The sequence below is a fragment of the Microtus pennsylvanicus genome, chromosome 10, assembly GCF_037038515.1.
Source record: "Microtus pennsylvanicus isolate mMicPen1 chromosome 10, mMicPen1.hap1, whole genome shotgun sequence".
In the NCBI taxonomy this organism is placed as follows: Eukaryota; Metazoa; Chordata; class Mammalia; order Rodentia; family Cricetidae; genus Microtus; species Microtus pennsylvanicus.
In genome coordinates, this window is record NC_134588.1 from 93,199,777 (window position 1) to 93,221,985 (window position 22,209).

General features: G+C 37.1%; 1 protein-coding gene across 1 annotated transcript in view; it reads right to left on the reverse strand.

Annotated features, from left to right (window-relative positions):
* Positions 1 to 1,598: 1,598 nt before the first annotated feature.
* Positions 1,599 to 22,209, reverse strand: part of LOC142858167 (interferon-activable protein 204-like) — a 40,421-nt gene continuing 19,810 nt past the window's right edge. The window contains exons 9-14 of the mRNA XM_075987360.1: positions 10,518 to 10,923; positions 8,417 to 8,520; positions 7,619 to 7,786; positions 5,832 to 6,248; positions 3,720 to 3,908; positions 1,599 to 2,741 (exon numbers count right to left, since the gene is read on the reverse strand). Coding sequence (XP_075843475.1) covers positions 2,706 to 2,741; positions 3,720 to 3,908; positions 5,832 to 6,248; positions 7,619 to 7,786; positions 8,417 to 8,520; positions 10,518 to 10,923 — 1,320 coding nt within the window. The 3' untranslated portion in view covers positions 1,599 to 2,705. The remainder of the gene's footprint in view (positions 2,742 to 3,719; positions 3,909 to 5,831; positions 6,249 to 7,618; positions 7,787 to 8,416; positions 8,521 to 10,517; positions 10,924 to 22,209) is intronic.

Sequence of the window (22,209 nt, forward strand, 5' to 3'; positions counted from 1 at the left end):
ACCACCTGAACTACCTGAAGCATACACTCTCCAAAGCATTGTATTGTCTACAGTCTGTCAAGGGTGCTCCAGATTTCTTTCTATTGTGAGCTGATGCTCATTGTGGGATGAACTGGTGACATAGCTATCTTTGAGTCATTTCTGCTTCTATAAGTAATACTTTATCAATATTCCTATAAGAAACACAATAAAAATTTGGATCTGATCTTCAGTCTGGGGTGAGTAGATACTTGTTTACACCTCCTGAGGAAAATTTTCATACAAAACAGTCAAAGAATGGTTCCAGTCTACTTTGTGTAGGTGGATTTTTTACTGTTACCCTTATCTTTGTTGCAATGCATTTGTGGATTACACAAATTGAAACTTTCCGTCTGTATAAGATACAATTCCCTGTCTCTTTCTTTTATGGAAAGTCATCATTTTCTTCTCTCTGTTCTTTGGTGTGTCAGGAAACTACTGCTAAAGTGTTATATAAGGAAGATAAATAAAATACAGATCTGCAAGTTTGGGAATTCAAGAAATAACTTCCAGCATTTGGTGTGGTTTCTTCTTGTATCTTTGTTGCAGTATATGGTGGTGGTCAGAATCCAAGCCAAATGTTTCTAAAATCTTACCTTTTAAATCAAAAACTTACTTAAAGGCTCATCCAGATTATAAAGAAGCCTTGAAACTTTTCTCAAAGCACAGTGACAGTAAAGAGCAGACAGGAATATGCGTGAAGAGCAAAAGGGGTCACATGAAAAAAGGTGTTCAAGGGCCACAGCTTTTGTTTGGAGCCACTTTCATGGAGTTCAGGAGAAGGTGTTGGGGTGCTGTGGGGATGTGACATGGGTGGATCTTCATTTCAACTGACAGGCTTAGATTAGGTAGGCATTTACTTCCTGTGCATGTCCTTTCAACACAGTATTTCATTTGACTATATACACACAATTATACATAGGAGGAAGGTGGTAAGCATGATATTAGTCATAAAAGTTCCTTGTGAGGACACAGTTTGTCTTGTTGTACATGTACCTGAACTAGTCTAGTCTGTATTACATCGGTTTTTTTTTGGTATCGAAAAGATTTTGTGAAATACTTGAATATAAGTAATATATGTAACTATTTCTAAGGACAGTAATCATTTTCATTATTTCCAACATTTATATATTTATTTGTGACCTGATGTATGGTGGCTGTCCATGTGGTAAATAGGTTTTAGAAATATTGACAGCAGAATGTGTGTATACAGGGGATGCAGATAATGGTCTCAGGCTGGAAAGTGTAACTGTGGTTATCAAACGAGAAAAGTTTGGTCTCAAGTGGCTAAGCTGTTTGCATGCTAGCCTAGCTCATCCTCATGTGCTGGCAGAATAAACCGAAAATAAAGGAAAAAATAAAAGAAAGATGAAAATAACAAAACCAACAATAGAATTTCCTTCCACATATGATTTTCAAGTTGCATTGATATATTGATGGGAAGTGACCAGGAACTAACCCCCCCGTCCCCATCCCAAATTTCCATGATATTAGATTGGGAAATAAGACATGGATTTCCAAATTCATGTGAGCATCAGATATAGAAGTAAGTCACAAAACAATCACACACCAGTTTGGAATTCTGATTAATAAAAGGGTTATTTATTTAAGGTGAAAACTTAGAGATCACTGTCCTAAACAACAGCCCTCTGCACGATCAGGAACTGAGTCTAGGAGTCAGAGGCAAGAGAGGAAGAGCAGGGCTACTGCTGCTTTTTAAAACAAAAAAGACCACTCCCAAGTGGGCTGGTATCTTAAAAGAGTGGAAGGAGCTCCTGCAGCAGTCAGTCCATTTTTACAGCAGTAAGAGAAGTAAACAATACTCCAGAAAGGCCTCTTTGGGGATCCTGACTAATTTCTTAATTCCTTTACCACAGGGCCTCGTCGTTTTTATCTCAAGGTTTCCAGTGAGATTATTTCATTATAGAATTGGAGTTGAGAATCCATACTCTTGAAAATAATCCCCACTCATAAAACACCTCACTTTTGGGGATTCTTTGCTCAAATAATTAAACTCTATGAAACACTCAAATTTGTTGAACAAAAAGGACCTGAAGACTTCTCCTGTCCTCAGCAGACTAGCTTTGGAAATGGCACTCAAGGCTGAATTCAATCTTCTGTGTCTATTAATGCTTTGGTTTTTATGGAACATATGTGGTCTACTTGTTCTTTAACATGCTTTGTCCTTAACTTCACACGTGAAGCATGCATTCTATACTTTTGATTTGACAGCATTTCTCAAATGGCTGACAGATATTCCCATGGCAGCACTGCTTTATTGAAAATGTGGTTTATATTTAAGTTTTATTTGTAAAACTTACAGATTAACAAGTATAAAAGTTATTGATAAAAATATGGCACTTAGATCATACAAAAGTTTATAAAGAATATAAGAAAGTACCATTTTCTAGAATTAAGAACAGGTCTGATGGTGGTGGCACAGAACTTTAATCCCAGCGCTCAGAAGGCTGAGGCAGGTAGATCTCTGAGTTCAAGGCCAGCCTGGTCTACAAAGTGATTTTCAGGACAACAATGACTAAACAGAGAAATCCTATCTTGGAAAACCATAAAAAGGTGCTGGCTTTCATAGATATAGTATTGCAACAGTTCATATATACATTTATTTTCTGGACTTGGATCTTATCTCCATAAACAGTATCCTTGGCATCCAGGTTTTCAGATCTGATTCAGGCTTGACGGACTTTCTTTCTGACATTGACAACCTTAAAGAAGAAGATGATGATGTCAGATCAAGTGAAATTCAATGACACCAAACACTCTACATTGATACTGATGCGACCCTATAGGTCACGTCCCATTTTTCACTGGTCTATCTTTTTAATGCCTCTCTGGCTTTGGAGTCAGCTTTCTTCCCTACTTGGGACTATGAAAGTAGTCACACCTACAGGCTTGAGCACAGCTGGAAGGGCTGTGTATGACACAGAGCTCCAGAGGGGAGGAAATAGCTGCCATCCTTGATGGAGAGACTGAGTTTAGAGACTCATTAAACAGGCAGGCTGGGAGGAGGGAGAAACGACTTTGCTGTTGCAGCCGCCATGGGGGAGGTTTTAAACCTTTGGCTGGTGGTGTGAGAACCATGGTGCTGTAAGAGCTTTTCTTTGTGAATGAACATGTGATCCCTTCTATTTTTCAGTTCACGTGGTTATAGTGGCCTTTTTAAAAGTGTAAAATGAATCCCACACAATGTGTAAGTATAACAAGGATTGTGGATTTTAGCACATTGTGGTCTGATTTGCCCAGGGCATCCTTTGGAACTTATGATTTCTGTACATCATGCTCTGCAACAGACAGTATTTGAATATTATACATGAAGGCTCCAAGGTTCTTTGTGCTTTAGTCTTTGCTCATTTTGAAAAATCAAAGAGTCATAATTTAAAACAAACATCTTAATTACCTGAGTCCTGTCAAATTATCTCTCTGCTTTGTTAAATGAAATACTTTTTGTCATTATCTAAACATATAACAACTTTTGAGATTTTTTGAATTTTTTCTTTAGTATAATTTAAAAATATTTACTTAAAAGGTGGTGGAAGGAACTTTATTATTAAACGTGAAAAGTTTAATTTTTATTTCTATTGGATTGTATATGTAATACCAACAGAAAAGTACACGATATATATGTATTTATGAAATCATATATATGAATGTTTCTTAATAATATTAAATTTCAGAGCACACACCTGCATGTTACTGTGTCTTACAGACTTCAGCTGCCATGTATCTTTGCTTGAGGACAATTCAAAACAGATGAGTCGAAGTTTTTGGCCTGGCTCACACTTTATATTGGTCAGTCTTCCATGGACCACCACTTCCATTTTCCCTGTATCATCTTCAATTCCATAGTAAATGAAGGGACTCCTCTCAGTTTTCTGAAAAGCAAGTTAACATTCATCTTTTAGGAAATGTGTCAAAGCTTGTCACCTCTATGAGGAATAAAGAGTGTCGGCATTAACCTGTCCCTGCCAAGGCAAGATGGCTCTTAGGTTTAGAATCACAGGCACAAGGGCCAGTGAGATGGCTCAGTGGGGAAGGGGGCTTGCTGGCAAGCGTGATTACCTGGGCTCAATGAGCAGCTCTCATGGTAGAAAGAGAGAAGTCATTTGTGGAGTTCTCTCATGACTTCCACACTACTTTAAAAGTTTTTGTGTTTCTTCCCATCCCTCCCAGACAAAATAAATAACTAAAAAAAGTTTTCAGGCACAAGAGAGTTTAAGATGTTTTAGTGAACAAATGTTTTGTTTGAAATCCCTCTTGAAGCCTTGTGGGCCTAGCGTTAATGATTGGGTCAGCATTGCAGCCCTTGGAAGCCACTCTTATGTGTTACCTACTTGAGGATTTCTTCTGCTGGGTGTTTTTAGGAAAAAAATGAGTATATTTCTAAGTACAATGGTAATATATAGGAATATCTGAGATTTCTTAAGGGACAAAAAAAATGAAAACAAGAATAAAAAGCAAGAACCCTTTAGTTACCATTGCAGGTTTCTTAGGTGTCTCCAGGAGGCCTGAGAAGAAAGGCTACTTGTGACTCGTTGTCAGTCTGAGAAACACTACTCTAAGTTTTTTTAATTTAATTTATTTCAATTTTTATTGAAAATAAACTCATTTTCATGTAACCTAATCTGATCATAATTTTCCCTTCCCTACTCCTACTAGTTTATCCTCACTTCCCTACCTTTCCAACTCCACAGCTTCTTTCTCTCTCTCTTAAGAAAACAAACAGGTGAATAAAGAAGAAAACCAACAAGAATGAAACAAAAGGAACACACTAACAGAAATAAGAGATACTATGTGATACAAATGCATGGACATACAAATAGATACTAACAGACAGACAGAAGGACTGTTACATTCATTCATCACACACAGACACAAACACACTCACCTCCGTTTTAAATGGATCACATTTGCTCTTGCACACATTGTTCATTCTACTCCTTCCTAATCACTCAAATGTTAAATCTACAGCTTTTAGTCCTGGCGTTTAAGTTCGTGTCCCACTTAGTTTACTTACTAATTGTGTAACCAAATGCACCAGCACAGTCAAAAACAGCATAGATAAATTAAAAAGCCATGGCTGATTCATAAACAATGAAATATGAAATCATATTCTTAATAAGCATATTAATGAATTGGTACATTGGCACTTAAAGAAACCCCAGAAAGTCACAGATTTGTTGAATTTCATCACTTTTGTTGTGCCTAGTTATTAACTGTGAAATTAAACTAGACTGTAAAACTCCTCTTCCTTTTATTATTTAAAACATTAGTCACCCTATCAAAAGAGCTTGATACAATGTAAAGAATATTACAATGAGAACAAGATTATTAAAGAAATAATCTTGGCTTGTTGGTCATGCCTTCAATCTGGAGCAGAATAGTCTCTTGTTTTTTATTCTCATCATCTCAAACTGTATGTAGGCTTTGAGTTTGGCTCTTTTTGCAACTCAGTTCCTAATAATATGGGTATTGAAGCTATCAAAGAATAAGAATCTGGAAGTGTGCTATAAATTGAATAGTGTCTGGGAATAAGATGGGTATAATGGATTGTTCCTGGTAGAAAAATGCCAAAGGTTATTGATGAATCGATTTCAAAGATTTTTCATCGTTTTACCTTGTGGAGAAGAATGAAAAGAGACTCTCCGAATCCCCAAATGAGGAAACCATACTCATCTCTTTCTGAGATGAAGAGCAGTTATTTACTGTGTTAAATAAGTTGAGCAAATTCCAGTGACAAGTTAAAACTTAAAATCCCAGACTGCAAAAGGAATTTCCCAAGTATCACAATGGCTTACCTTATAGACCACAAACTCTCCATTCACATATGTCCCCTGTGCCTGTGAGATAAGATCCCTAATTTTAGGAGTCACATTAGCTCTTTGCCTCAGTGTTTTTGAGATAGCCATCGTTCTGTTCTTGTCTACATCAGACACACAGGAAGTTTCGTGTATTTCCAGAAAGCCATTTAAGCCAAAATAATTTGATATGGCAATAATCTTATTTGGAATGAACTTATTCCTTAGCACTGGGTCAAAAATCTTCACTCTGAAGAATTCATTCTCAGTCGCCACTGTGGCATGGAACATCCTTTTGTCATCAATCAAATCATAAGTAAATGGTTCTGTTACTTTCAAAACCATCACTTCTTTGGGTTCTCGATGGTAACCTTCTTCCTTAACAGGTTCCTTTGGTATGTTTCCCGTCCTTGGTGTCTATATAAAACACACACAGGATAAACATGCATAATTCAGACAGATCATAAGGCACAACTCCATAATCTCACTGAGTACCACGGAGAACGTTGGAACAATGATCGCAATCTATAACCTAGATAAAGGGAGAAATGGACATTAACTTAAATTCCTACCTAGTGTTTCCAGTTAATGCTATTTTACCTTGTAAATAAAAGGATTATACTTATTATAGTCATGGGGGATGAACACAAAGCCCCCAGTGCTCTAGTCTATTTTTATGTATGAACATTCTTAAGATTTTAGTTATAAAATCTTGGCTAACTTGTCAAACTTTCTGGAAAAAAGGTTAGACAGGCAGCCCCGGAAAGTGCCCCTTAAATGTTGTTAATCAGAAAGGATTCAGACAAGCAGTTCTTCTTTTTGCATAATAGCAGGCATGGAGGAGAATCCTGGGACCAGGAAAAGTTTTCGAACCATTTTACTTTGGTTTCCTACTCCATTTTTGAGCATCAGGAGAACACGTTGAAATGAGGGCAACACTATAGAACTCAAAGTAGAAGCATGCTGGCAGTCATGGCCAACATGGATACATTTCATGAAGGCAGCTGTAAGAGGTAGCCCTCCCTGAAATTCGACTTGGAAACATGTAGACTTCACCCTATTGGTAGCAGTGTTTAACTATGACTCCTCAACTATGTGTTTTATATCAGAAAGTATATTTCTAGTATAAATGGAACAGTAGATTAGACGAGGGCATTAATTTGAAGATTAGAAATTGTACAAAATTAGGAAATTGTATGAGAACTAATTTCATGGTTAGTATGGTTGTAATTTTGTTCAGAAGGCATCAAAATAAGAACAGGAACCCTTCAATGAGAAATGTCTGGGAGAGTTTAGTGTATGCCTAGAAGGGGTCTGAATCTGACTCCCAGCAAAAGAACCCTTACAATTACACAGTATTTAGTTAGTGAATGAACAGGCTAAAGACTTCAAAGCAGGTAAACAGCATGTGTCAAAATACCTACTTAGAGGAACAGAGAATGTTGAAAACATCCCCTGAAGTTGGGCTACTAGCAAAGGGAAAAGGACTGAGAAGAAAATAGGCAATGGGGATTGATATATTCCAGTGTTCATCTCTATCTGTCTCCTTTATACTTCCTTCTGAACCCTAAGCAGAAAGTTCATTCACAGCCTTAGAAATCATTTCATGAATATTTACCTTTTCACTACCATGGTGCCTGTAATAAATGAATAAATAACTTAATGAGATATTTAATAATAGGAGGAAAATCTCTGAAGTAGGGGATCAATGAGATATTTTTCTAAGGCTGTGGTGAGCCCAGTTAAACTTCAGGAAGGGGCAAACACTGGGAATAGGAAAGTGATACCTTGTTGGAGGAACTGCTCAATGGTGTCGGTGGAGGCTTATGAGAGGTCTGGAGACAACCTTCATCTTTCTGTGTGTTTCTTACTGAAGGTTCTGGAAGCTCAGTCTGCTCCTGTGTAAGCTTCCTTTTCTTGCTACCTTCGGTTTTTGTGGGCATCTTTCTTTTTTTCTGAAAGAAAAATGTCTTTCTTTATTGATTTTCCTGTGTGTTGGAAATTGAACCCCAGCTTTCATGCTAAGATGTGCTTTTCTATACAGTTTCTCTAGCACAATGTCTGCCTGCATGCTGTCATGCTTCCTACATTGATAATAATGGACTAACCCTTTGAATATAAGAAAGCTTCCTTTAAATGCTTTTCATAAGATTTGCAGTATTCATGACATTGCTTCAAAGAAATAGAAACCCTAACTAAGACATGAAGAATTGTCTTATAAAGGGGTTAAAAAGTTACATTTATCTCATCCTACTTATTCCTGTGGTGTCATAAGAAAATAGCTGTGGATTAACAAAGTTCATATTCAGGTTGAAGTGTTTTAAAAGTCATATCCTAAAGTGACTGATATTTTAGTAAATGGTTTTTAAAAAGCCACATAGTGATTTTTTGTTTACATCCTTGAGGATATACTGCACCAGTATATCTGCCACAAAATGAGTCACAGGCCACGATGAATTTGTTGATTTAGAACTTCATTTTCATAGAGCCTTGGACTAGATAGATAGAGTGCTAAATCTTCCTAAAGAGTTAAGAAGGGGAAGAACCTGGGTAGAAGCATTTTGTCTGGAGATTAGCCACTTTACCTTGTTTGATTCATTACCGGTGGAAAGAGATTGGCAACTACTGGGTTCATCTTGCTTTCTTTTTCCCAATGCAGTTTTATTTTTTCTTTTCTTTTGCTTCTGAACTATTGGAATAAAGGAAACACAGTAAATCCAGGGATTAAGATGGTTGAAACTCACTCAGAATTATTTATTTTCTTTCAGTTTTAAAAATGGGTATTTTATTTTCTTTTTCTTAATGATTTTAGAGAAAGACAATAATTTCATGTTGACTTTAACAAAACCGCTATCATTTAATTTTACGAGTAAAAACTTAAGAGACAGATGTTGGGATGAAAGCCTGCTAGCTCACAGAGACAGAGATAGCAACCATCTGATTTTCCTTTTCCACTGATGTTCCATAATTTCCTGTTTCCAGTACCACGTCAAACCAAAATCCTTCAAGCTCAATGTCCTTCACTCTACTTCCTGTGCTTCTCTCTATCCATCATGCTGACTTTTTGTTACTCTTGATGTGTTTTTCTTAAATTAATAGTCTTATGTTTACTTCCTTTCAACTGGTTTTTTGCTCCGTCCCTTCATCTATGGTTGACTTTTTAAGATCCTATCAAAATATTTAAGCTGAAAACTCTTGGATTAAAGGTGTGTGCTAGGGCTGAGGCAGGCCAAATTCTGCCAACAGTTTTTTTTGTTGGGGGGCTTTTTCCCCAAATAATAATGCAATCTCCTGGTGGAAAATGTGATCAACTATCCAGCAACTATTTTAAGAACTAATTAGTCTCTACTTGTGTCTGTGTGTTTACTTTCTTCTGCTGCAGAGGCTTTGCCTGGATAGGAGGGTTTCAGTGGTAACAAGTCAGATACAGGAATTACCTCAGGGGATTTTCTGCTCAACCCAGCTGTAGTGGACTTAGCTTCTCTATGCTGGGAACATATATTCATATTTGTATAAGCTTGTCACTCTTATCCAACAGTCTTATTTTAAAAACATGAAACTTTTATCATAATACTAATAGGTCACCTTCTAAAGAAGATAATTTCCAAATTATAAATAATTATAAAGAACTATGTTTCGATATTTGATGTAACAAATCAGCAACATTGGATTTTGACTTCTCTATTGGCCATGTATCTTTCTATGTAACTCAGGGTATTCTCAGTTTGCAGGTTTTCTGGACTGAGGCTCCTTATGCTAAATTCACAGGTCAGAATTGTGTACCAGTACATTCAATATTGATGGGGACCAAGAAGCCCCCCGACCTAAAGTACTGGCCAATCTTCCTCATCCTCTCTGCAAAAACAGCTTGCTGCAAAAACAGCTTGCTGCACAAACAGCTGTGATACAGTTATCAGAATGGCCTAACCTCAAGGTGTTCCAAAACATGGCCTAACCACAAGATGTGTCAAGAGATATATTGCTTCCTCCCTGGCCTAGGCAGCGATAGTTTCCTTTCCCCTCTAACCCTACCCCTCCCTACCAAAACCTCTCTATAAGAATAAACCCCTGCCTGCAATAAACGGAACCTAGATGCATCTCAGACTGACTCTGTCATTCTTTATACGTGCTTGGTTCTCTTTCTATTTCCCCCCATTCCTACCCAGGTGATCGCGAAGTCGAGGCCCACGAATTACATGGCCTGCTGGACGGGTCACAATATTTTTTAAATCTCGTGTCTTTATATGAAGAAACTCATTCACATCTCTAATATTTGTGCTTCTACTTAAATATTAGATCACATTTTTTTTACCAGAATAGATATCCATTAATGGGTAAGATTGTTAATAAAGTATTAAATTTATTTAAATGTTCTAAGTGATTTTTTTCAAGTTTTCCTTTATCATTTTCTTGTTTTTCTACCACGATAGGTATTCTACTTTACCTCAACAACTGTTTTTATTTTATTTACCTACAAAACAAAAGATGTCTACGAGAAATATATCGAGTTTCTTTGTAAGAAAGAGTTTTTTGAAATCACCAACTTGATTTGCTCTGAAATGTTTCCACCCTTGCTGTTTCTAAGGCACGCCCTGGGAAAGCTACATATCAGCTCTGAACCCTGCAGGGAACTAGACCTCTTGGGGAGGGTGGAGAAGGGATGAGTGTCCCGTTGGTCCCTGTTACCTTTTGCCTTCTCTGCTTTAAGGGTTTTGGCAAGGCCTTCCAGTTCTTTGATGCTTTGGCACACATCTATCAGTGTGTCCAGTCCTGCATCTTTTGGGAATGTATGCTCCATCCAGTCAGCAATCTGAATTCTGTCATAATCATCTTGCATCTTTTTAGATAGATTTAGTTTTTTTCTTAGTATGGACTTGATTACCCTAAAGTGGTAGTCTTCCATACGCTCCAATCCCTTTAGAAGAATGATTTCCTTATATTCACTCATTATCTCTAAAATTATGGACAATCCTAAAAGATGAAAATAGATGTAAGCAGACATAGGATTATGCACATATACAGGCAATTCCAAGTCAGATATTTCTGTGTGAGTGAATGACCCCAAAAGGTAATATTTATAATTGCATGTGAGAGAAAATTAGAGTTAAATATAATCTGTGTCACTGTGCCAAACTGATAAAGAACTTCTGTATTAATAAACAAGCCTAGGAAGCTTCCCCCTTCTCGACATGTTAGGTCACTTAGACCAGAGGCAGTTGTGGTTTAGTAAAGTGTTGGATCAGAAATTGTTGCAATGTTTGTTTAGATTTGTGCTATGAGTGTCAAAATTCTGGGTCCTTCTTCCTTTCTTATTTGGTGCTATAGTTCATCTCTGGATATCTGCCTGTGGGTTTCTGACTGTTTCCATTGTAAAGTGACCTATAAGCAAATGGATTCCATCCTATTACAGTATGCCTGGATGAACCATGACTCAAGTATCATGGCCATGCTGAGCCACTGACGCTTATCCGTTAGGCTTTCCCTCAAACACCCCTCATGAGCATACTATCCCTCCTGGGCTCTGATTGTGTGCACTTTGGGTCCTTTTTTTGTTCATATTGCTGTCAATATCCCAAATGTCTACATACGTTTCAGAGTAGCACCCTAGATTTTATTGAATGGAATTATATCAGTAGTTTCTTGATTTTTATCCTTTCAGGCTTGACTAAGTGTTTCTATTTGTACACAGACACAATTTTTACATGAAAGTCATGCTTAAATCCTCCCCAGATCTTTTAAAACTTTCTTAATTTGTCAAAAATATTTCTTTCTCCTAAAATATAAAGGAAGTTCTAGCATAATCTGCATTCATCCCATTTATGTTTATTTTTATTCTTGAGGTCATTTGCTGCAAAATATACAAAATACACTCCTATTGTCAAGGTTTGTGGTATGTCTAATTTCTTTTTCATTGCTTGGAAAACCTTTGAAAACAAAAGTTAAATGGGTTCATTAGTGGGAGGGTAGGATAGTAGAAGAAATAGAGAGAGAAAATAACTAACACTATGTTTACAAAAGCTAAGATAGAAGCCTACTGACATAAAGTTTCCTAAAATATAATATAAAATGGCATGTGATATGATATAATATACACTCTATTTATCTATTCATCTATCTGCCATCCATCATTTGTTTTATATAATATATATCAACAATTTACATGTAGTTACTGTATAATGAGCAACAAGTTTCTAATAAACACCATAGGTTAACAAAATGCCCAGTTCTAGGAATGAATTTTCTCTGTTAAAGTTATTGGCCAGTCAGTTCTCATATACCCCCAACATATAGCTTGTTGACAATGCTCTTGATTATATTTCAGAATGTATTACTGAAGACACCACATTCTTGAGTCACAGAACACGAACAAATCATGTTGATGCTCACCTGGAAGCCTCATCCTTACTGGATAAATTTTGATATTCTGGAAGGTATTCTGCACAATACCTTCCAGATGAGCAAAATAGTCATTAACCTTACCTGGTTGTAGATTACTGGAGGTAACAAACAGTCTGTCATCACATGGTCACTGGTGCAACTGTGGCATGAACATTGTAGGATTAACCATCCTTTTTTTGATTTGATCTCTATCATGTATAAGTTGAAACCATAACCTGGCACCATTTCTGAGATGGAAAACCTATGACAAGACTACTCATAGTTCCTGCCTTCTTGATAACCTATTAATTTTACTCTACTAAGTAGGAGTGGAATTAAACTTTTATTATATACACTTGTCTTTCAACACTCATCAGAGAATAATTAGAAAATTAGAAACTATAAAAATCTGGCTTTTTGAAAATTTCTCTAAGAACTGAGTGAGAAGATACTTCCCATATTATTCCTCAATAATGTTGATCTCTTCTTAATCACAGCCAATTCTTCAATGCCAGATGACCAGAATCACAGTTGTAATTCAAAATATTAAGTCATCTCAGTAGATTCTTTAGGGAACGTTTAACCTTCCCTCTGAAGTCCAAGTCAGGCCTCCGTCATCTGCACTGCCCTCTGCATTATTTTTTAAGTTCCCACAGTAGTCCACACTAATCTCTAAATATGCAATTGCTTTTAGAGTCCAAAGTTACAAAGTTCATTCATAATTCTTCCCAAAACATAGTCAGGTGTGTCACAACAATATCCCACAAACCGTGTACCGGTTTCTCTTTTAGTTACAGGTTCTCTTGCTGTGATAAAACATCATGACCAAAACCAACCTGGGACGAAAAGAGTTCATGTAATTTTTCATTCCAAATCACAGTCCTTTATTGAAAGAAGTCAGAGAATTAATTCAAGGCTGGAACCTGAAGGTAGGAACTGAAGCAGAAGCTATGAGGAACACTGATTCCTCACTTGATTCTCATGGCTTGCTCTGCACTCGGGACCACCTGCACAGGAGTGGCACCGCACCCACAGGTTTACACACTCACATCGATCACTAATCAAGGATATGACGTCCACACATTCTTACAAGCAATTTTAAAGGAAGCATTTTCTTAACCCAGGAATCTCTTTCCAGATAATTTTATCTTGTGCCAAGTTGCCAAAACGCAACCAGAACATACCCTTAATACTTTAAATGTTGGGATTGTATACCACTAATAGTGTATGGTAATTCTTAGTATTTTGTGTCTTTTGATAGGATCATAATAAGTAGCAACACTGAATATTTCTTTTGCAAATGGAAAGTTGCATACATATATTCTTCATGTGTATGTTAAAGAGCATACAGTGAATTAGATAAAACCCAGAACATTGTGATAGATACAGCAGTATATTTCTCAATTACTAAACTATCAAGGTATAAATATCTGTAAAAAATTTAAAATGTTTGAAAAACATAAAGAAAATACCAAGAGAGATCTCATTATATATATACATGTCTCAAATCATTTTTAAAATACTCTGTTCAAGTACATATTAGAAATTCTACAGGGTACATGAAAAGCCTTTAAAATATTCTAAAAGTATGTAGTAGAGATATATTTCTATTTAACTCTCCTGAATACCCCTAGGTTTTCCACCAGAAAACTAAAAACAAATCCAAGCAATGTAAAACTAAAGAAAACAAAAAACTTTCAAGATGACAGGAACTAACTCATTGTGATTGAGATACTGCTGCTGTAAAAGATAGCAAGTATGTTGGTGGCTGAATAAAAAAGATGTACTTGAATAACTATGAATCTGTGGAACTCTGTGCTATACATGTCCATTGCTTCCCGTGCAGAACACTAGAGTGCAGCTCCATGTCCTGATATATTTTCATTAAATATTCCACAGTAATCAAAATAGCCAAGAAGTTACTCCTTACTCTCCAGCCAAGATAACTAAAGCTTTCTTCTCATTTTGTCTTTACTCATACTTATACTTTAAAAAATTATTTTATTATCTGCCATAATCCAAATGCCTTTTTTTTTTGGCTCAAGGCCCAGTAAGGGTGGGATAAAAATGTCTGCCATCTGCCCTAGTGAAACATCAGAATCTATCTGCTGTGGGTTCATTTCCCTAAAAGCAGTGGGTACAAGCCCTGTTCCTTCCATTGTCCTCTGAAAGAAACAGCATTGATTGCCCCCGTGCCTTTGTGGGTTCACAGAACTCACAACTCTACATAGCGGGGTTCGGGACTCACCTTCTCAGAAATTTCTTCAGCAGTGTCCAGATCCTAGTTCATCTGCAAGGCAAGAATCAGGACTGGTTTCATTTGAGTAAGAAAATAAATCTCTCAGTGATTGGACCAGTATGTTGCAATCTCTCAGCTGCCCAGAACATGAAGTGTTTTTAAAGATGGGAAGAATGACATCAGTCTGGGTTGTTTCACTCCACTTCAGGTTGAGCAACCTTGGGTGGCTTGCATTCTGCTATTCCTGGAAGTGAAGGTTTGAAGAAGAGAAGTCTCCTCCCATTGTACTTAGCTTTCGATTTCCCCAGCTAGCAAGAATGGATTGTCTCCTAACTGCATACGCTTTACTTACCAGAAATAACAAAGATCTTTTGTGCTCAGTTTGTTTTCTTACATATATTCAAAGGGAGGTATTCTAAACTTAAGCCTTCATGTCCAACAGCTTTACCCATGGGTAATTAAGACATACATTCCTCTGAATAAAGGTAACATCTGAAAGGGAAAGTGTGAGCTGCCCAGACACTTCTCCCTCCTTCCACTCAGCATAGGGTAGCAGGAAGAGAGAATACAGCAGGTGCCTATTGCAACCAAGAACTGAATGTGGTTCCTGGGTAGAAGAAGATATATAGTGCACTTACTTTTGATTTAAGAGCTTACTAAAGTATTTTCTCATTCATTAATAGTTCTCCTAGCCCCACCTCATAAAAAAACCAAATTAACTCAATACACTTACTAATCTAATGATGAATAAATGGGAAGGAATTTGTTGCTGTCCAGACAAGAGCTACACTGCTTTCCGTTTAGTGATTAAGTTAAAGATTCCTTAGCATTTCTGCACTATTAAGACATTTATGAAAAAATAAAAACAATATTTATGGATAAACCCAGCAGGTGTAATGGGCCTATGTGATAACAAAGTGGAGGTTTTGACAACCGTGGCAAAGCCCTCAGGTGTTAGTAATATCAGGGAACTTAAATGACCATTTTCCTAGTGTCTTTCTGTCAAGCAGAGTGGGGAAATCTCTGAAGTTTCCTGTAATTTGGGACACAGAAAAAATGGTGACAGGCAGTGGATGGTGGTGAAATCACGCCAGCTGATGTGCAAGCAGGATCGTGTTCTTGGGGTGTTATCATTCAGCATGTTAGGGTTGCACACATTGCCTGGATGCACACATAGACATGCCAGAGGACTTTCAAAAGCTTGTCCTTGGCAGCTCTTGTGCCCTCTGATTTTGACAGAGAGAATGTAGCATGCAGGAAGGAGCAGCTACAAGTTTTGCCCTCTGGTGCTATAGTTTTCTTACAAGTCTTAGGCTTCCAGGATCTATAGCTCTTGTGTAGACAGACTTAAACCTTTCATATCCTTTGCTTTCCAACTCTTGAAGACTTATAATTCAGCATTAACTTGGCCTAGAATTGTAGCTTTATGGAGAGATTACGTTTGGGGAGTTTTAAGTCTTTCATAGCAGCCAGTGTTGATTCTAGTGTACCTGAGAACCTTGGCTCCAAAAGCTCAACATCCCTCAGGAAGTCTTCCTATGCCCAGAACCTCTAGTTCTCTATGTGTTTGATACTTCATCATCTTCTCTGCTTCTGCATGCTGTTATGACCACCATCCTTATTCTCTTTAGCTGCCAATTCAGGAAGCCTGCAGCTTCACCATGTTTGTTCATTTTGCCCTCCTGATTGCCTGCATGTCTTTCCTGCTCTGCTGCATGCACCTTTGCTACTACTTCTGCTGATTCTTTTTTTTTCTTTTTGGTACTTACTGTTTTTCAAAACTAAAATTTCCTACAGTAAATTTTTTAATAGTTTTTTGCCTCAACCAACTCCTTCCAGATCCTTAGTATTTACCTATCAGAACAACATTAGCATCATCTTGCATCATGCTCTCTCTCTCTCTCTCTCTCTCTCTCTCTCTCTCTCTCTCTCTCCCTCTCTCTCTCTTTATCTTTCTATCTCTGTCTCTCTATCTCTATCTCTCTACTTCTCCACACACACATGCATGCATGCATTTGCACACATACAGCACATGAACACACACACACACACACACACACACACACACACACACACTAACAGACACTCAATTTAAAAGAGAAAACAAGGAAACAGGAGCCAGCAGTGTTTAAGGGAAATTTATGGAATTCCTTTGATCAAAGATTCAACAAGATGTAACCCATTTCTGCTACTGGGGAGTTTATCTCCCCATTATATGGTGGATCCATTGAAATTTCTGTCATATGTGTATATGTATAAATTTCAGGAAACTTCTATAGTAGTATGTTCCTGTATGACTTTCAAAGAGTCTTTAGTGTTAGTTATCTCCCCCATATTCCTTCAACTGTCCTGAGTCCCCTCCACTCCCTGGTCCCTTCCTAACTATATAAACTCTGTGGTTATATTCTAAATAAAACACAAGTACCTAAAGTTTAAAAGCTAATATCTATCTCTAAGAGAATGCATGCATGAGTTAGGTTGCCTACCTCACTCAGGATGATTGTTTCTAGCTCTATTATGTTCACATTGAATATTTACATTTTTCTTAACAGATGAATATAACACTTTATTTTGTAAATACTGCATATCTTCATCATCCATTCATCAACTAATGGACAGACATCCAGGTTGTTTCCAATCCTCTAATTATTATGAATAGAACATCTATGAATATTGATGAACAATTGTTTTTGTAGTATGGTGTACTCCTTAGGGTATATGCACAAGAGTGGGCTAGCTGGATCTTGTGAAAGATCTATATTTAGCTTTTGAGGAAACAACTCACTAACTTCCATAATGGGTATATTTCCACAAGTAATGGATAAGATTTATTCCTTCCATGCTTGTATCTACTGACATATTTTTATTAATCTTTACCATTCTAGAAACAAAGAAAACCCAAGATAGCTAGAACAATCCTTAAATAGAAAAAAAAACCTGCTGGAGATATCCCCATGCTTGATTTCAAATTGTACTAAAGAACTGCAGTCATAGAAAATAAGATGGTATTGGCACATAAACATTGATTAATGGAACTGAATGAAAAACATACATGTAACTCCTCTCACCTATGGACATCTGATTTATACATATACAGACAGAAATACACACTGGAAAAAAAGACAGTATCTGGTGTGGGAGGTTTTTCTCTGTTTGTTGCTTTTCTTTGTTAATGAATAAAAAAACTGCCTTGGCCTGTTGATAGGGCAGAACTTAGGTAGGTGGGGAAGATGGAGCTTAATGCTGGGAGAAAGACAGGCAGAGTTAGGAGACATCATGGATTTGCTGCTGGAGTCAGACATGTCAATTCTTTGCTGGTAGACCACAACCTCGTGGTGATATACAGATTAATAGAAATGGGTTAAATTAAGATTAAGTTAAATTAAGATTAAATTAAATTAAGATTAAATTAAATTAAGTTAGCAAATACGAAGCTAGAGCTAATGGGTCAAACAGTGATTTAATACAGGTTCTGTGTGATTATTTCAGTTCTGGGTGGCCCAGACGAACAAGCGGTTTCTTGCAACAAATATCTTCAACATTTGGTGTTGGTCTAATTGGATATCTGCATGTAGAACAATGCAACAAGTTCCATATTTATTACTCTGCATAAAACTCCACTCAAAGTAGATCAAATACCTCAGCATAAAGCCAGATACATTGAGATAATATAGCAAAGAAAAATCATCTGAAAAATCATAGAGAAAAGAGAAGAAACCAGTTCAAATGCATAGAAAATATTGTAACAAAATCAAAAATAAATTGCTACTGTCCAGAAAGACAATCTTATCATTGGTGTGGGACAATGGTCTGTATTCTGTCAATTTATATTTTAAATAAACACTGATTGGCCAGTAGCCAGACAGAAAGTAGAGGCAGGTCAGTGAGAATAATAAAAGAATTCTGGAAAGAAGAAAGTCCTAGTCTGAATCATGGCCCAGTCACAGAAGAAGCAACATGTGACTGAGTCGTCAAATAAGGTACTGAGGCACGTGGCTAACATAGACAAGAATAATGTATTAATATAAGTTATAAGAGTTAATAAGAAGCCTGAGCTAAGAGGCCAATCAGTCTATGATTAATGTAGACCTCTGGGTGATTTCTTTGGGACTTAATGACTGTGTAAACTGGACAGTACAGAAACCTCTGACAACAGAATAGCAACCAACATGGGGCAACTGCATCCACATAAAGCCTGAGAGAGCTTGTAAAGTAATTCTAGACATAAAATAAAAGAGTCAAACATGGCTTATTGATAGCAACACTTTATTGGGTGGGCTCTGTGTGCTTGAGGCAAGCACTCTTATTTAAGAGAGGCTTCCTTACTCAACTTTAGCTATAAAACCTTACAGCCCTTTTAAGAGATCCTGCCAGAAAACACTTAAATGATGTTAAAAACATGACCGCATGCGTTTTGGTTTTAAGCCATAGCAGAAAAAAAAAGCTGGCTTTCTGGGCCATCCTACCAGCACAAACTCTGACTCTTTCAGGTAGGAATGAGAACATCAAATAGATAGGAGGTGTAAAGAGACTCTCCATAAGATAAAAGAATCCAAATACTAAACATGGAGGTCAAAGAAAGGCTACTAAAAGCTGTAAGGTGAAAAGACAAGGTCACTTATAAAGGCAGACCTATTAGAATAAAACCTGAAGGTTCAGTAGAGACTCTGAAAAGAGGGGTCTGGGCAAATGTTCTATAAACTCTGAAAGAACACAGATGCCATCCTAGATTTCTATGCCCAGCAAAAATTCAACAACTATCAACAAAGAAGAAAACATCTCATGATATAAACACACTGATCAATTTCTCTCTACTAATTTGTCTCTACAGAAGACACTGATAGAAAAATTTCAATATGAAGGGTCATACAACAAAGTGGACACAAAGAAAGAACAATACCAGAATAGTTACTCAAAAGAGGCTAAAATCCACTATAACAAGATAACAGAAATTAATAAATACTTTTCCAAAATGTCTCCCAATAATAATGGTCTCAATTCCTTCAATAAATGACACAGGCAAAAAGATCATATTAGAAATCAAGATTTATCTTTCTACAGTTTTAAAGAAACAGACTTTATCATCAAGGACAGCAGTCAATTTAGGCAAGAAAATGAAAAAAAAAGTATTCTAAGTAAATGAAACTAAGAAACTAAGAAGCAAGTAGAGTATAGTAATGGTGTGGGAAATCCTTCTGTATATATGTTGCTTTTATTGGTTAATAAAAATGGCTGCTTTCGGCCAATGGCTTAACAGATTATAGCCAGGCTGGAAGATAGATAGATAGATAGATAGATAGATAGATAGATAGATGATAGATAGATAGATAGATAGATAGATAGATAGATGATAGATAGACGGATGGATGGATGGATAGATAGATATACAAATACAGAGATAGATAGATAGATAGATGGATAGATAGATAGATGATAGATAGATAGATAGATAGATAGATAGATAGATAGATAGATAGATAGATGATAGATAGAGAGAGTAGGCAGAGTCAAAGAGAAGCCAAGTAGCCTCTGCCTGAAACAGACATGCCAGAACACTGTTGGTCAGGGACAGTGAAGTGGTGATATACAGATTAATAGAAATGGATTTAACTAGGATAAGAGGTATCTAGAAAGATGCTTAAGCTATTGCCCAAGTGGTATTGCAAGAAATACAGATTTATGTGTGATTATTGAGGAGCCTAGGTGTCTGGGAAGCCAATGTGCAGGCTCTAGCAACATAGTTGCTATTTTAATATTTGATACAATATCACTAAAGGAAAACAAAAACAACAAGAATATATTACAAGTCATCACGCACTGTTAACATATGAACTACATATAATGGTATTCAATTTCATAAATGAGACACTACTTCAGCTAAAATCATATACTGCGCTTAGCACAATGATAGTGGATAATCTCAACATGCCACTCACACCAATAGGCAGGTCATCCAGACCGAAAAAAAAATGGCAGAGAAACTTGGGAGTAAAATCATCTCAAAAATCAAATAAACCTAACATAAATCACAGAACATTTCACACAAACACTATTTTATTTTTTCTCAGAACTCGGTGAAACTTTCTCCAAAATTTACAGCATATTGGTTACAAAGGAACTCTCATCAAATATAGGAAGATTGAAATACACCCTGCATCCAATCTGTGTAGCTGGGTGGCTGGTCCCTAGTGTTCCCCCTCTCTCTTGGTGTCTTCTTTTCTTGATCTCCTTCTTTATTCTTCTGTTTACAAGATTTCTCCTCCGATTTATTCTCTCTGCCTACCAGTCCCACTTATCCCTTCTCCTGTCTGACTATTGGACATTCAACACTTATTAGCTCTATCAGGTGATTTAGCCAGAAAAAGTGATACAGCTTTACAGGAGTTAAAATAGTACAATATAAAAATATGCAATGCATCTTTGTACCATTAAATAAATATTCCACAGTATAAATAAATGTAACATATTTTCAACTAATATACCACAACACCAACTATTTGTGTTTACATGATCTTCAATGAGGTACTTATTCATATCTTCTTTACAGTCCTTTAGCATTTTCATACTTGCTATTTTAAAGTTCTTGTCATGTATTTCTGCTAATCTGCTTTTCTCATGGCTTGTTATAGTATGTTTTGAAGAGACACTAGCCCACTAGACCTTGTGACTCTTTTTTTTTTTTTTGATTTTTCGAGACAGGGTTTCTCTGTAGCTTTTTTGGTTCCTGTCCTGGAACTAGCTCTTGTAGACCAGGCTGGTCTCGAACTCACAGAGATCCGCCTGCCTCTGCCTTCCGAGTGCTGGGATTAAAGGCGTGCACCACCACCGCCCAGCTAGACCTTGTGACTCTTGCAGCCCTTGCTCTTCTCCCATAATCCCTCTGTCTTGTTAAAAAAAAAAACATTAGAATACATTCCTAAAGCTAGCATCAATGTCTATTCCTTTCTTTGATAACTTCTTTCCGAGGCAGAATAACAAAATCCAGCAATCAGAACCCCTTTATGACTAACCTAATTTACATGACCAGTTAAAATTGAATACCTCATCCCAACAGGTGTTTCCCCCGATACCCTAATAAACTGCAATTTCCCTATGTGTCCAACATCTGTCTACGCTCTATCCACAGGCAGTTTTTTGTTCTTCCAGGAGAAATACCGCTTTCCCTCCCCGTTGTACCCTTTCCTTCTCTTAGTACTCTATCTCCTTTACCACTGCATCCTAGCCCATTCTATCACAGACCTCCCCTTTTTCCTCCTTTTAAAACTGTACCTGCAAGGTCATTTGCTGCTGTTTTGCTGTCAGAACCAGAAAGCGGCCACTTTAACTTCTCTTCCCTGCTTAATAAGGGATCTCCCTATAAAAACAGGCATTGGGTATGGTTTGTGCCTAATCAAGAATCTGGAAGGGAGTCCCACTGTGCATCCATCCCTTTAAGGGTTGGGGGCTTAGTTACAACACAGATAAATGATCTTGTTGTTTATGTTTTTGTTGGTCCTTATGAATGAAGGTAACATATGTGGAGGAGCTGAAGAAAGAAGGCAGCAGATGCTCTAAGAGTACTCTGGAGAAAGAAGAATGGACAAGGCAAAGAAGGGCACAGGTAAGCAGGTGGTCAATATGAGTTCCCATCAAGTATGATGGCTCTGACGTTTCTTGTAGAGAGACGGGTGGGTTCTTTGTGTTTTAGAGAATCACAAAGGGATGAAGCTAGACCAGGAGAAATGACTGGTCATTTTTTCATATTACCAGCTTGACCTTCAC